Source organism: Erythrolamprus reginae, chromosome 10 (genome assembly GCF_031021105.1).
Source record: "Erythrolamprus reginae isolate rEryReg1 chromosome 10, rEryReg1.hap1, whole genome shotgun sequence".
Taxonomy (NCBI): domain Eukaryota; kingdom Metazoa; phylum Chordata; class Lepidosauria; order Squamata; family Dipsadidae; genus Erythrolamprus; species Erythrolamprus reginae.
In genome coordinates, this window is record NC_091959.1 from 18,308,270 (window position 1) to 18,322,927 (window position 14,658).

The following is a 14,658-nucleotide window of genomic DNA, read 5'->3' on the forward strand; positions in this document are numbered from 1 at the left end:
CTGCTAGGAAAAAAATCAGGTCTGATTCATTCCTATGTTTTTGCATTGTGCTCTTATTTTCCTATTATCTTCCTATTATCTTCTTGAGCTGTCTTGGGTAGAAAACTGACAAAAGGATTCCAGAGTGGTTTTCTTTAAATAACAGGAGACCCTATAGCTCCCTGCCCAGATGCATAATGTGACAGAAGGAGAACATTATTAAATAACTGAATCTATCTATTGGTTATTTTTGAGATCAGAGACCCATTTGTGCTATTTAACTATTCAGTGAACTCCACTAAGCTGCATCACATATTGGGAATGCTAAGCAGGTTTGTGAAGGATTCAATTCAATTCAATTTATTAGATTTGTATGCCGCCCCTCTCCGAAGACTCGGGGCAGCTCACAACAATAATAAAAAAATATTCCAGCGAAAACAAATCTAATATTAAAAAGCACATAAAACCCTATCATACTTTTAAAAAGCAAACAACATATACATACCCAAACATAAATATAAAAAAGCCTGGGGGAAAGGTGTCTCAACTCCCCCATGCCTGGCAGTATAGATGGGTCTTGAGTAATTTACGAAAGACAAGGAGTGTGGGGGCAGTTCTAATCTCCAGGGGGAGTTGATTCCAGAGGGCCAGGGCTGCCACAGAGAAGGCTCTTCCCCTGGGGCCCGCCAAATGACATTGTTTGGTCGACAGGACCCAGAGAAGGCCAACTCTGTGGGACCTTATCGGTCGCTGGGATTTGTGTGGTAGCTAGTGCTTATAAAATCTTTTAAAATGAAACATAAATAAATGATAGTATATAAAATTTAAGATTCAGAAAATAGAACGGTTAAGATTTCATTAAATTGACTGAAAAAAAAAATACTCTTAACACACTAAAATAAGTGTGTGCTTATTTTAGACAAAAAAAGAGAGCCAAGTACAGTAAATTAGAAAAGAATAAGCTTCAATGCCAATCTGGAAAGATAATGAAGAAAGAGGATGACCTAATGTGCTGGCTGTATTTTAGAGCATGAAAATGACTTTTCCCCTTCTCTCTTGGAATCTCTTTGAATTCTTTCCACTACCACCATTACACTTGGAAACCTTTTCCCCAACTAGGTAACAAATTGGCTGCTCCCCTTGAACTTCAAAATGAAGTAGTTCCACTGAAAAACTTTAAATAAACTTAAGCACAGACACACAGAGAGACAGAAGAAATGAAGAGAGGAAGGAAGAAGTCGATAAATATAGACTACTATACTTTTTCTCTGCTATAAAGAAAAGGAGTTAATGTTGACATGGAAAAATATGTTGAAAAATGAAGTCAAGAATTGTTTGAAAGGGGAAGACATGCCTTTATGGCTTAGTTAATATGGTTTACATCTGGTTTCTTGGCCAAAAGAAAGCTACAGCTGTGATAAATTTGTTGCCACCATCAATGCTTCCTATCCTGCCAGTGTCCAGTCCCAGCAAATGTTGTTTTCCTTATTTACTGAGTACAGGGCAAATTAAGGAGAGTGGTTGGTGAAAATCTACTTTAATTCTCCCATTTCCATCAAAACAACACCAGATACCGGGAAAACATCCACCAATCATGCTTTTTTAATAGAGTAAATCTGTGAAGGAAGTGGATTTTGATGGATGAAAATAAATTTCTAAAAAATGTGACCTGGCTTTGCACAATCCTGGGCCTAGAAAGCCTAGAACTAAGACGCCTTAAACAAGATCTAAGTATTGCCCACAAGATCATATGCTGCAACGTCCTGCCTGTCGGCGACTACTTCAGCTTCAACCACAACAACACAAGAGCACACAACAGATTTAAACTTAATATTAACCACTCCAAACTTGACTGTAAAAAATATGACGTCAGTAACCGAGTTATCGAAGCGTGAAACTCATTACCGGACTCTGTAGGGGTCTTCCCCAAACCCCCAACACTTTACCTTTAGATTATCTACGGTTGACCTATTCAGATTCCTAAGAGGTCAGTAAGGGGCAAGTACAAGTGCACTAGAGTGCCTTCCGTCCCCTGTCCTATTGCTTTCCTATATCTCCTATACCTTTCTTCTATTCCTATATCTCTTCTTCTATTCTTTCATTGATATGTTCTATTACTATACCTTCTATTCTATTCTTTCATAGATATATTTTACTATGAGTATCTCCTCTATAACCTTCATCATGTATTTTACTATGTGTGTGTGTGTGTGTGTGTGTGTATATATATATATATATATGTTAAATGTTTTTAGCTGGAATTTTAAAATTAAGGGAGACTAGGATAGATCCATTTCGGCCTTATTAGGCCTCATCAGCTAGCCACACCCTTTCTTTACTGGGATTCGATCTGGGAAGCTTCTGCATTGTAAAGCAGAGAGCTAGCAATTAGACCCATCAGATCTGAATCCTCCCAGCTCTGTACCAGGGAGGGGGTATATGTTTTTCTTATGTCGGATCACCCTGGTATATTTTTAAGGAACGTCACAGCTCCTTACAAAATATAGTTTGTCGGCTATAAATATATTACTGCCTTGCAGTGGCCCTGGGTTGGGCCTAGAGGCAAAAAAAGGAGCTGTAACGTTCCTTAAAAATATACCAGGGTGATCCGACATAAGAAAAACATATAAAACATATATATATCGAATCCCAGTAAAGAAAGGGTGTGGCTAGCTGATGAGGCCTAATAAGGCCGAAATGGATCTATACTAGTCTCCCTTAATTTTAAAATTCCAGCTAAAAAACATTTAACATATATATATATATATATATATATATATATATATATATATATATATATATATATATATATATATCCAATAAAACTCTCATTGTGTATTGGACAAAATAAATAAATAAATAAATAAGTAAATAAATAAATAAATAAATAATAAATAAATGTTTACATGTGCATTTGGCTATCAGAGAGAAGATAATGATGATGATGATGAAAATGATGCAATTTGATGTAGTAGTTTACTTCTAGTCCTATTTTAGGCACAAAGTCAGTAGAAGACTTTGGGCTAGTCTTTCTCTCTGTGTATCTTAGGAAGAAAGCCACTTCAAAAAAATCTTGCCAAGAAAACTGCAGGGATTCGTCTACGCCAGTGATGGCGAACCTTTTTTCCCTCGGGTGCCAAAAGAGCATGCGTGCACGCTATCATACATGCGCGAGTGCCAACACCCATAATTCAATGCCTGGGGAGTGTGAAAACAGCTTCCCCCACCCCTCAGAGGCCCTCTGGAGGCCAGAAATGCCTTGTTTCCCAATTTCTGGTGGGCCCAGTAGTCTTGTGTTTTGCCCTCCTGGAGCTGCAAAGGCATCCCTGGAGTGGGGAGAGTGAAAATGCCCTCCCCCACCCCCCTGGAGGCTCTCTGGAAGCCAAAAACGCCCTCCCAGAGCCTCTGTGCGAGCCAAAAATCACCTGGCCAGCACATACGTGCATGTTGGAACTAAGCTAGGGCAATGGCTCATGTGCCAGCAGATATGGCTCCAAGTGCCACCTGTGGCACCCGTGCCATAGGTTCACCCTCACTGGTCTAAACATTGCCAAGAGTCAATAATGACTCATAGGAATATCCTTCTCTCTCTCTTTCCTTCTCTCTCTCTCTCTCCTTCTCTCCCTCCCTCCCTCTCTCTCTCTCTCGCCCAACTCCTGCACGAAGGGGAAAAAACCCTGTGTAATCTACGATGATGTGAAATAAAACAAGTAGCGAGAGAAAGCGTTCAGGTGGTAATAGTCTTAGGTTGGAAGGATGCGACAAAATGGACAATGCAAAATTGGTACAGGTACATGGTGGACCACATTAAATTTGAGATTATGGACAAAAGGATGAATTTGACTAATGAAACTGAATTGCGACAACTGATGGGGCGATGGGACAAGGTAAGACCATATATGGCGAGTAGGATCCGAGACCAAGCTATAAAAAACAAGTTGGAATCACTTTATAATATGTAAATAAATATTTCGCTCTTGGGTTAAAATGATTTATACAAGAAACACCCCCGATTGGTGGTGGGGTACGAATGTTTGGTGGTGGGCACAATCACTGAGCACTTGTTATATGTTGTGTGTGTGTTTTTATATTATAAAAACCAATACAATATTTTTAAAAATGTAATCTACGATGATGTCCAATTTGAAAATAAAGATGCTGGGAAGAGCACTCAGATAGACGCAAACAAGTTGTCAATCTTTTCTGAGAAATGAATGCATGTGGCAAATGTCAAAGTCATCTCACTCTGGTAAAGAACATAAAATCTCAAAAGTAGGAGAAGACTCAAGGCTTGCTGCTATAATGAAGATCCATTTCCAACCTTCCTTCCAGCTTGCAACCTCATCAAAGTAAGGTGCTATTTGTAAAAGATATCTGGGAAAGTTATGATACCTTAAAAAAAGTACCTGGGGTGGGTGAGACTCAAAGATGCATTCAAAATGCTAAGCAAATTCATTTTTAAATATTTGGTAACCTGCCGCAATTTGTAAAATCTGTGATTACTTCATTCTTTTCTGCCCAGACCAGGATTTTGAGACTATCACTGAGCATTTAGAGTGCTTCCACCTCCTCTAGAATGTCTTACTGGAATTCTGGAATATTTCCAGTTGGCAATTCAAGATTTACCTAGTTTCTGCCAACATAAATTTGCGGCTTTCATTGTCAAACTAGCTTAAGCCCCTGAGCCATCCCCTTAACTCTCTTCAATTCTAACTCTGCAATTTTGCCTCTCTGTCACTGCTTCCATCTGACAAGACATTGTCATATTTTTCCAAGTTGCCCTATTTTGTGCCGTCATTTGTTTATCTGACATATCCACAGTTGACGTTTAAAACAATCTAGACAACCCGTGACTTGGAGGGTCATCATTTCAGAGAGATTTCTTCATCAGATGCTTTCCGCAATGAAACAGCTTCTAGTGTTGCAGGAAAAAAATCTTAAAAATTCAGGGAGATCTGTATCTGAAATGTATCCCCTTTAAAAGAGTTGAACTGTACAGAACAATCAAACTTCAGCCGCTAACCACAGGAAATGGTTTGTGGAATTTTGTATTTTGCCTAAAATTATTTCAATACTTTTTATGTTATTGTTTTATAAAATGTTTTATAAAATGTTCTGCATTTCAGTTCCAAGAGAGTCATGGCTCCAGAATTTGGACACATTCTGTACGTTTCTCCATTTGAGGTTTCTTAGCTGAAAATGTTTTACCCTATGACATAGTGTTAAAAACCCAGTTAAAAACATGAGTTTTTTTAGTAATACAGTGATACCTCGTCTTACAAACGCCTCATCATACAAACTTTTCGAGATACAAACCCGGGGTTTAAGATTTTTTTGCCTCTTCTTACAAACTATTTTCACCTTACAAACCCACCACCGCCGCTGGGATGCCCCGCCTCCAGACTTCCGTTGCCAGCGAAGCACCCGTTTTTGCTCTGCTGGGATTTCCCTGAGGCTCCCCTCCATGGAAAACCCCACTTCTGGACTTCCGTGTTTTTGTGATGCTGCAGGGGAATCCCAGCAGGAGAATCCCAGCAGTGCAAAAACAGGCGCTTCACTGGCAACAGAAGTCTGGAGGTGGGGTTTCCCAGCGAGGGGAGCCTCAGGGAAATCCCAGCAGTGCAAAAACGGGTGCTTCGGCTGGCAAAAGGGGTGAATTTGGGGCTTGCACGTACTGTATTAATTGCTTTTCCATTGATTCCTATGGGAAACATTGTTTCGTCTTACAAACTTTTCACCTTAAGAACCTCGTCCTGGAACCAATTAAGTTTGTAAGACAAGGTATCACTGTATATAGAATCAAACATTGCATGTGTTTTTTTTTGTTATGATTTCTGGCCCATAGGTTGTAATAAAAGTTTGGGGAGGGGGGTTGCTCTCTTTTTCTCCAATACATCTGTTTTTACCACTTTCAGATTTAGCAGAGTCAGCTGAATATGGGCACCATAGACAAGGCTGAATTCTTTGGTAGTATGACATATTATGTTGGTCGGCTTGTTTGTTTAGTGATTCATATTTTTACCAGATAAGTCATGTTGGCCTTACATTAGCTTATTTTAGCTACTAATTCTTGAATTTGCATTTTAGACATCTTTTTAAAAAGAAACAGACTTAACAGTTGGCTCAGACATTGGATATCCCTTTTCCAAAGACTGCAATAGCACTCTGATTGAGTATCCTAGAGAGAAATTTCATGCCAAGTCAAAGGCAACTCTTGGCTCCACAGCTAGTTCATACACTCAGCTGCCAGGGCATTAGAAAAATAGTCTGAAATGTTAGCTCCATTTGCACCAGACTTTTTCATCCACAAATTCTGACTGAGTGCTTGGCACTCAAATCAGGAAGACAAGACACCATTCTTTATAGGTTTTGGCATGTTATACTTGAATATGTTAGGATAGAGCAGCTGTGGTGGCCTAGTATTGAAGATGCTCACCTCTCAGTCAGAAGGTTGAGAGTTCAATCCTAGGCAGTGGCAGATGTCACTTTCTCTCTCTCAGAGCACAAAGAGAAAATATCTGCTGCAAATTCTGCATATACCCTGTTTCCCCGAAAATAAGACGCACCCCGAAAGTAAGGCATGTCAGAGGTTTTGCACCCGCCAAAAATAAGGCATAGTCAAGTTTATATATGGTACAGTGGAAAAACATATGGTACCATTCAAAGCTGTTCATAGAGGTACTGTAATAATGTGGTGTCCCCTGCTTGCCCCTTCCATCGTTTTGTACCGTCCAGTACAGCAGACACAGTCTGCTGCCGTCTCACTGCCATTACAGTCTCCACTACAGTGCGTAGACTGTAGTTCCTCTGGTGGCCGGAAGCTGCAATAGCGGGAGTATACTGTTGTACCATATAAGTGCCGTCGTTTGTGTGTGTGGGTGCCATACTGACAGGTACCATACTGTAATCAGTGTACCGTACGGTACACTTTCTTTGGGGGTGTCAGCTTTTCTGCCTATGAATTTGTCTTATTTGAGAAATATAAGGCATCCCCCGAAAATAAGACGTAGCACAACTTTCGGAGCAAAAATTAATATAAGACAGTGTCTTATTTTCGGGGAAACATGGTATGTCAGGAAAAATATTTGACCAATAAATGCTCAGTTACATCAAGATGCCCTGACTCCACCCCAAATCAAACAATTAGTGTTGTAAAAAGGAAAAAAAATCTTGAATATATTAGAATAATATTGCAATCTGGATTTTTAATGGAAGGTCCATAGATTTTTAAATTTTAAAGTTCTATAATCATTTATATTTTCTAGAATATGAACAGCTTGTACATACTATATCTTCTCCCTCTTTAAATCATTGTGTGATTACTGGATGGAGAATCTGCTTTGCTTTACAAAAAAAAAATATTACCCTGCTTTTATTTTTCGACATGTAAATGATGAAAAAGAACATGTTCTTTTTCAAAATGTCACCACCACTATTTGTATTCGAGTGTCAGTAACATAATTCCTTTTTCAAACACTGTGTGTTCATATTTTTTCTGGATGCTGACAGATTAATGCTGGTGTTCTACTCCTTCCAAGGACCTGGGAATAGATTGTGAAAATCTAAAAATGTTACAAATTGCCCCTCACTGGAGAATCCCCCCCCCCCAGGAGTTAATATTTATGCATGAACTTAGCAAACTTCTATCCTTTATAAATAGACCAACACATGAACAGTTTGGGAAAAGAATACCCTTTAGCTTTGATATTGATAAGATTGCAAGGTTAATCATTCAATAAACAATTATTGTTATTTAGCATTGACATGTCTGGTATGGGGTGAGGTATCATCAGTATGCAAATGATACCCAGCTTTACATCTCCACCCCGTGTCCAGTCGGCGAAGCAGTGGAAGTGATGTGCCGGTGCCTGGAGGCTGTTGGGGTCTGGATGGGTGTCAACAGACTCAAACTCAACCCGGATAAGACGGAGTGGCTGTGGGTTTTGCCTCCCAAGGACAATTCCATCTGTCCGTCCATCACCCTGGGGGGGGAGTCACTAACCCCCTCAGAGAGGGTTCGCAACTTGGGCGTCCTCCTCGATCCACAGCTCACATTAGAGAAACATCTTTCAGCTGTGGCGAGGGGGGCGTTTGCCCAGGTTCGCCTGGTGCACCAGTTGCGGCCATATTTGGACCGGGAGTCACTGCTCACAGTCACTCATGCCCTCATCACCTCGAGGCTCGACTACTGTAATGCTCTCTACATGGGGCTACCTTTGAAAAGTGTTCGGAAACTTCAGATCGTGCAGAATGCAGCTGCGAGAGCAATCATGGGCTTCCCTAGGTATGCCCATGTTACACCAACACTCCGCAGTCTGCATTGGTTGCCGATCAGTTTCCGGTCACAATTCAAAGTGTTGGTTATGACCTATAAAGCCCTTCATGGCACCGGACCAGAATATCTCCGGGACCGCCTTCTGCCGCACGAATCCCAGCGACCAGTTAGGTCCCACAGAGTTGGCCTTCTCCGGGTCCCGTCAACTAAACAATGTTGTTTGGCGGGACCCAGGGGAAGAGCCTTCTCTGTGGCGGCCCCGACCCTTTGGAATCAACTCCCCCCAGATATCAGAGTTGCCCCCACCCTCCTAGCCTTTCGTAAGCTCCTAAAAACCCACCTCTGTCGTCAGGCATGGGGGAATTGACATGTTCCTTCCCCCCTAGGCTTATAAAATTTATGTATGGTATGCTAGTGTGTATGATTGGTTTTAACTTGTGGTGTTTTAAAATTAATTTAAATATTGGATTTGTTTACATTGTATGGCGATTGCTGTGAGCCGCCCCGAGTCTGCGGAGAGGGGCGGCATACAAATCTGATTAATAAATAAATAATAAATAAATAAATAAATCCACATAACAATCATAACAAAAGACTTTGCTGCAGTCAATAAAAAAGGCATTTTAAAATCACACTTTTGTTCTAAACTTTAAGTGACATCACAAAATAAGCCAACCTTCACTAGACTGATATAATCAGATGTGCCTTAAGCTCTCATTATTTTCCAACCTGACAGCCATATTCAACACATCTGGAAAGCAGCAGAATTGGAAAATAAGCTAAATATTCAATCTCAGGCCAAGATAGTATGGTTTACCATTTCTTCCCATTGATTTCATGCTGTTGAACCGTGTAGCCGAAGTATGCTTCTCTGGAGCCTGGGATAATTCTTGGCTTCTTCGTATCGATGTTGAAGGCATCACAGACTCCTGAGACAAAGAAATATTAACAGAGATTAGTTCTGCAAGAAAAGAACTAAAATTCTAAATTCAGAAAAATTGATGCAACAGAACAGTAATTTGGATTTGTGATATTAAGTTGGTTAATTGTTGTTTTAAAGTTCATTTTTATTAGAGTCTATCTCAGGTTCTGCAAGGAAGGCAAAGTTCAATGGTATCTTGAAGAAAAATCTGCTCAAGAAAATAAGAAAGTGATTCTGCATATGGTATTCTACCCTTCCAATTGTAAAAAATATATATAATTGGAAGCAGTTAATCTCTGTTAACATTTGGCCTGTACTTTGCTTGGCCTGGCAGCAGTTTCACAGGCCAGATGATACCCCAGTGAAAGTACAACTAATGAGTCAAGGTGACACTAACAAAAGGGACCCAAAGTATGCTCTTCCTGCTAGATTTGGGTGGCCAAGAGAGAAGATGAGAGATCATCAGTCCCATAAATACCCTGGCCTTATAAGCATGTGAGCCTTTATAGAGGTTGAACCACATTCAGAAACTGACTGACAGCTGGTGCAATTCAAAAGCAGTGGTGTTATACAAGTATAATCCCGCTGTATAGAGCGCTAGTGAGACCACATTTGGAATACTGTGTTCAGTTCTGGAGACCTTAACTACAAAAATATATGGATAAAATTGAATGGGTCCAACGATGGGCTACAAAAATGGTGGAAGATCTTAAAAATGCATCAGGAAAGACTTAATGAACTCAATCTGTATAGTCTGGAGCAGTGATTTTCAACCTTTTTTGAGCTGCGGCACATTTTTTACATATACAAAATAATGGGGCACCTTGAGTGGGGGGGAGTGAGGGGGCTAAAAAAAGTTTGGACAAAAAAAGTTCTCTCTCTCTCTCTCTCTCTTCCTTCCTTCCTCTCTTTTTTGCTCTCTTTCTATCTCTCCCTCCTTCCCTGCCTCTCTTTCTCTCTCTCTCTTGCTTTCTTTCTCTTTCTTTCTCTCTCTCTCTCTTGCTTTCTTTCTCTCTCTCTCTTGCTTTCTTTCTCTTTCTCTCTCTCTCTTGCTGAGCTTCGCGGCACACCTGATCATGTCTCACGGCACACTAGTGTGCCGCGGCACACTGGTTGAAAAACACTGGTCTGGAGGACAGAAGGGGAACATTTAAATATGTTAAAGGGTTAAAAAAGGTTCAGGAGGGAAGTGTTTTTAATAGGAAAGGGAACACAAGAACAAGGGGGCACAATCTGAGGTTAGTTGGGGGAAAGATCAGAAGCAACGCGAGAAAATATTATTTGACTGAAAGAGCAGTAGATGCTTGGAACAAACTTCCAGCAGACGTGGTTGGTAAATCCACAGGAACTGAATGTTAACATGCCTGGGATAAACATAGATCCATCCTAAGATAAAATACAGGAAATAGTATAAGGGCAGACTAGATGGACCAGGAGGTCTTTTTCTGCCCTCAATCTTCTATGTTTCTATGTTTCTATAATGAGAAATGTCAAAACCTGTCTGTGCTGTCTAATTCTGGATTAGCTGCAGTTCCTGGAACATCTTCAGGGACAGCTCCAAGTAGCGAGTAATGCAGTAAACAAAAAATGTAGCATGAATAAGTCCAGGAACAGGCCAGTTGGTATTATGTTACTCAGTAGGGTCTGGTTAGCTGAAACTGGGCCATTGGTCAGCTTCTGCAGATTACATTATCCTCCCAAAATTCTGCATTACAGAATAATGAAGAAGCTGCCGATTTTCGGTCCAATCCATTTTTCAATTTTTGTTTTCATTTTTACCCTTGTGTTCTCTTTCTGCATTTATGAGATTTGGGACAGGTAAGAGACGAGTCGATAAGAGGAGAGCTTCACAGAAGGAATGTAAAGCAAGGGATAAAGTTTAACTTTCTACAAAATGTATGCAGTCGCTGCAAAAAACCTTGTCCCAAATATGAGGGTCCATTCCCCATTACTATGGTCATAAACCTAGTGAGAGTTGAGTTAAAATTACCTGAGAGTTTTAAACACATCTATCCAGTTTTCCATTGTAGTCTTTTGAAACCTGTCACTGACTCAGTCTTGCCCACAAGATCATATGCTGCAATGTCTTACCAGTCAATGACTACTTCAGCTTCAACTGCAACAACACAAGAGCACGCAACAGATTCAAACTTAATACGAACCGCGCCAAACTTGACTGTAAAAAATATGACTTCAACAATCGAGTTATTGAAGCTTGGAACTCACTACCGGACTCAATTGTGTCAACCCCTAACCCCCAACACTTCTCCCTTAGACTCTCCACGATTGACCTCTCCAGGTTTCTAAAAGGCCAGTAAGGGGCGTACATAAGTGCATTGGTGTGCCTTTCGTCCCCTGTCCAATTGTCTTTTCTTTCTTTCACCTATCTTATATATTCTCTTCCTTTCATATATCCTCTCCTCTAAGTTCACCTTCACCCTCTTTTATATTATCACATGTCTATTTTCTTCCTATGTGTTTATGTATTGGACAAATGAATAAATAAAAAATAAATAAAATAAATAAATATGAGGCCACCCCCCACTCCTATCCTAACAAAAGGAGAACAACATTTTGAGGAGATCAAGGAAATTCTTGATTCTTGCCACTACAAGGGAAAGTTGCAAAACCTAATTTTATGGAAGGAGTTTCAGAAGGACACTGAATGGGTTGAGGCATCCCATGTGCACTCTCTTCTACTCACCCATCTATTCCATGCTAACAAACCCATATGACCCATCTGTATATGATGTGCTACTAAGTATTATTGCTTTTGGCATCTCTTCTATCCAAGCTGACAGCCTGAGATTAGCAATTTGGGGAGGGGGAGATTGCAAGGAAGAAGAAGGTGGGATGGAAGCCCATTTGAGTCTTGCGAAAAGTTTCAACAGGCCAAAGTCAACCATCAGTAAGCAGAACTGGGAACCCAGAACCTGTTTCCTAAACAATATATAAGCCCCTAATTGGACATTTATAGATAACCAGGAGACTGTCGGGGTGGTGGGTGGAGAGGAACATAAGAACATAAGAAGAGCCATACAGAATCGGGCCAAAGCCCATTGAGTCCAGCATTCTGTGTCACACAGTAGCCCACCAATTGTCCATCTTGGGGATCTTGAGCAGAAAGAGAAGGCAAAACTCTCCCTTTCCTTTGACCCCCAACAAATGGTACCCAAGGGAATCCTGCCTGCCTCAACCAACATAGAGGTTAGTTGGACATCCATTTCAATAACCACCTATGATACATTTGGCATCCATGAATCTGTCTAATCCTGCCTTGAGGCTATGCAGGCTGACAGCTGTCATGACCTCTTCTGGAAGTGAATTCCATAAACCAAGGTCCCTCTGGGTGAAGAAATATTTCCTTTTATTTGTCCTCACTTTCTTACCCATGAGCTTTACGGAGTGCCCCCTCGTCCTAGTATTGTGTGATAGAGAAAAGATTTTTTCTCTATCCACCTTTTCTATCCCATGCATGATTTTTTACACTTCGATCAGGCCAAGGGCTTATTTGAAGGTTCAAAAAAAATTTAAGACAGCATCTTATTTTCAGGGAAACACAGTAGTATTCTTTGTCCTTTTGTCTTTTGATGCTTAGGATTTATTTTTTCTGGCAATAAGGGCTGACCATTGAAAAGAGCTAAACGAATTTATTTTTGCCCACAAAAATATTGTCATTATGCATATTGTGTCTGGAAACTGGAAATATGCAGAGCAAGACTAAATGAAGAATAAAATACTTATCCAGTTCCCCATTGTCCTAACTGAAAGTTTTTGTCCTTGGATGTGTTCCACAAGTAACAAATTTGATCCCAAAAGATAAGGATGAATATGCTACTTTTTCCAAATTCCACAAATGAAGTTTCCCCTCTTTTAGCATTATTTTAAAATGGGGAATATATGTGGGTGGATGGGGTGGGTTAAGAAGAAACAATATAAAGTACCGTATCTGGTTTTTCATTTTGTTTTGGGGAGTTCCTATAACGCTAACCCTGCCCAAAGACTTCACATACCTTATTGAATCTGTTCCCCAGCAGAAATTGGTTAGAAATTATGTCATTGTTTTCTGCTTTTAAATTTCAACAGAGCAGTAATAGGATTGGGAACCACATGGAGCTTGTGGGCTGAGAGTTGTCCAGCTCATGTATTCTTAACTATCATTAGAAGCGCTAATAAATTTCATTCAATTGTCCCATGATTGACTGAACTATTACAGAATGCAGAGTGGCAGTGCCCATGACAAAATGAGATTTTGAGTTGTTATAACAGAATAATAAAGATGGGATAAAAAGATTGGAAAAAAGACTCAGGAAGAAAACATGTATATAAATTTTTTGCTATAAATCTTGAAAGCTTAGAACTACAATGCCTTAAACATAATCTAAGTATTGCCCACAAGATCATAGGTTGCAATGTCCTGCCTGTCAAAGACTACTTGAGCTTCAACCACAACAACACAAGAGCACACAACAGATTCAAGCTTAACGTTAACCACTCCAAACCTGACTGTAAAAAATATGACTTTAGTAATTGGGTTGTTGAAGTGTGGAACTCATTACCGGACTCCGTAGTATTATCCCCTAACACCCAACATTTTACCCTTAGACTATCCACGGTTGACCTCTCCAGATTCCTAAGAGGTCAGTAAGGGGCGTACATAAGCGCACTAGAGTGCCTTCCATCCCCTGTTCTATAGTCTCTCCTATATCTCGTATTTCTTCTCTACTATATCCTCTATAACCTTCATTGTGTATTATTGTGTATTGGACAAAATAAATAAATAAAATAAATATAAAATATAAAAAACAACTAAAACATCACAATGATAATTTGTGATTATTCATGACAAATACAATAATAAAAACTATCACACATATAAATTTAAACAATGAAAACAATAAAAAGAGAAATTCCAGATGCCATTTCTAAAATGAGGGAAAAACTTCCCGGGGAAAAAAAAAATCATCCTTAATATCTTCCAAAATGTCAGCCAGGAGGGAATTAAGTGAACCAGGATTTCAACTATCTCAAATCTGTTTTATGGATCTGCCATAGAAATACGAACTGGATCCAGTTCAAATAAACTATCATAATGGCTTCAGAGTTGGAGGAGATTACTTGAAACAGTGGGTCATTGTTTTAATAGGTTGAGGTGTTTGAAAATTTGAGTTTTTTGGGATTATGTGGTTTGACTACGAATTTTTCTCCCAATGGATATTTCTGGTGCAGAAGCTAGATTAATATTATTTATGGCTTGACTTGAACTGGATTCATCCTAATTCTTAAAATCTGAGCCCCGTTATTGGAGAAGTGTTTTCCTCTGCCATAATGAGTAATGTTGAATTGACTTTGACTCAGTTGAAACTTTCTTTAGTATGATAAGTACCAACCCAGATTAACATGAATTATCAAGGATGTACCAACCATGACAGATTAAACACAAATTGAAACCATGTAGCCTAGATAGTCTTAGTTATTTTGA

At 39.7% G+C, this 14,658-nt stretch overlaps 1 protein-coding gene across 1 annotated transcript in view; it reads right to left on the reverse strand.

The window, feature by feature from the left end:
• The window catches only part of ITGA11 (integrin subunit alpha 11), a 149,308-nt gene that overhangs the window by 117,882 nt on the left and 16,768 nt on the right, over window positions 1-14,658 (reverse strand). The window contains exon 2 of the mRNA XM_070762793.1: window positions 9,072-9,183. Within this exon, the coding sequence (XP_070618894.1) occupies window positions 9,072-9,183 (112 nt within the window). The remainder of the gene's footprint in view (window positions 1-9,071; window positions 9,184-14,658) is intronic.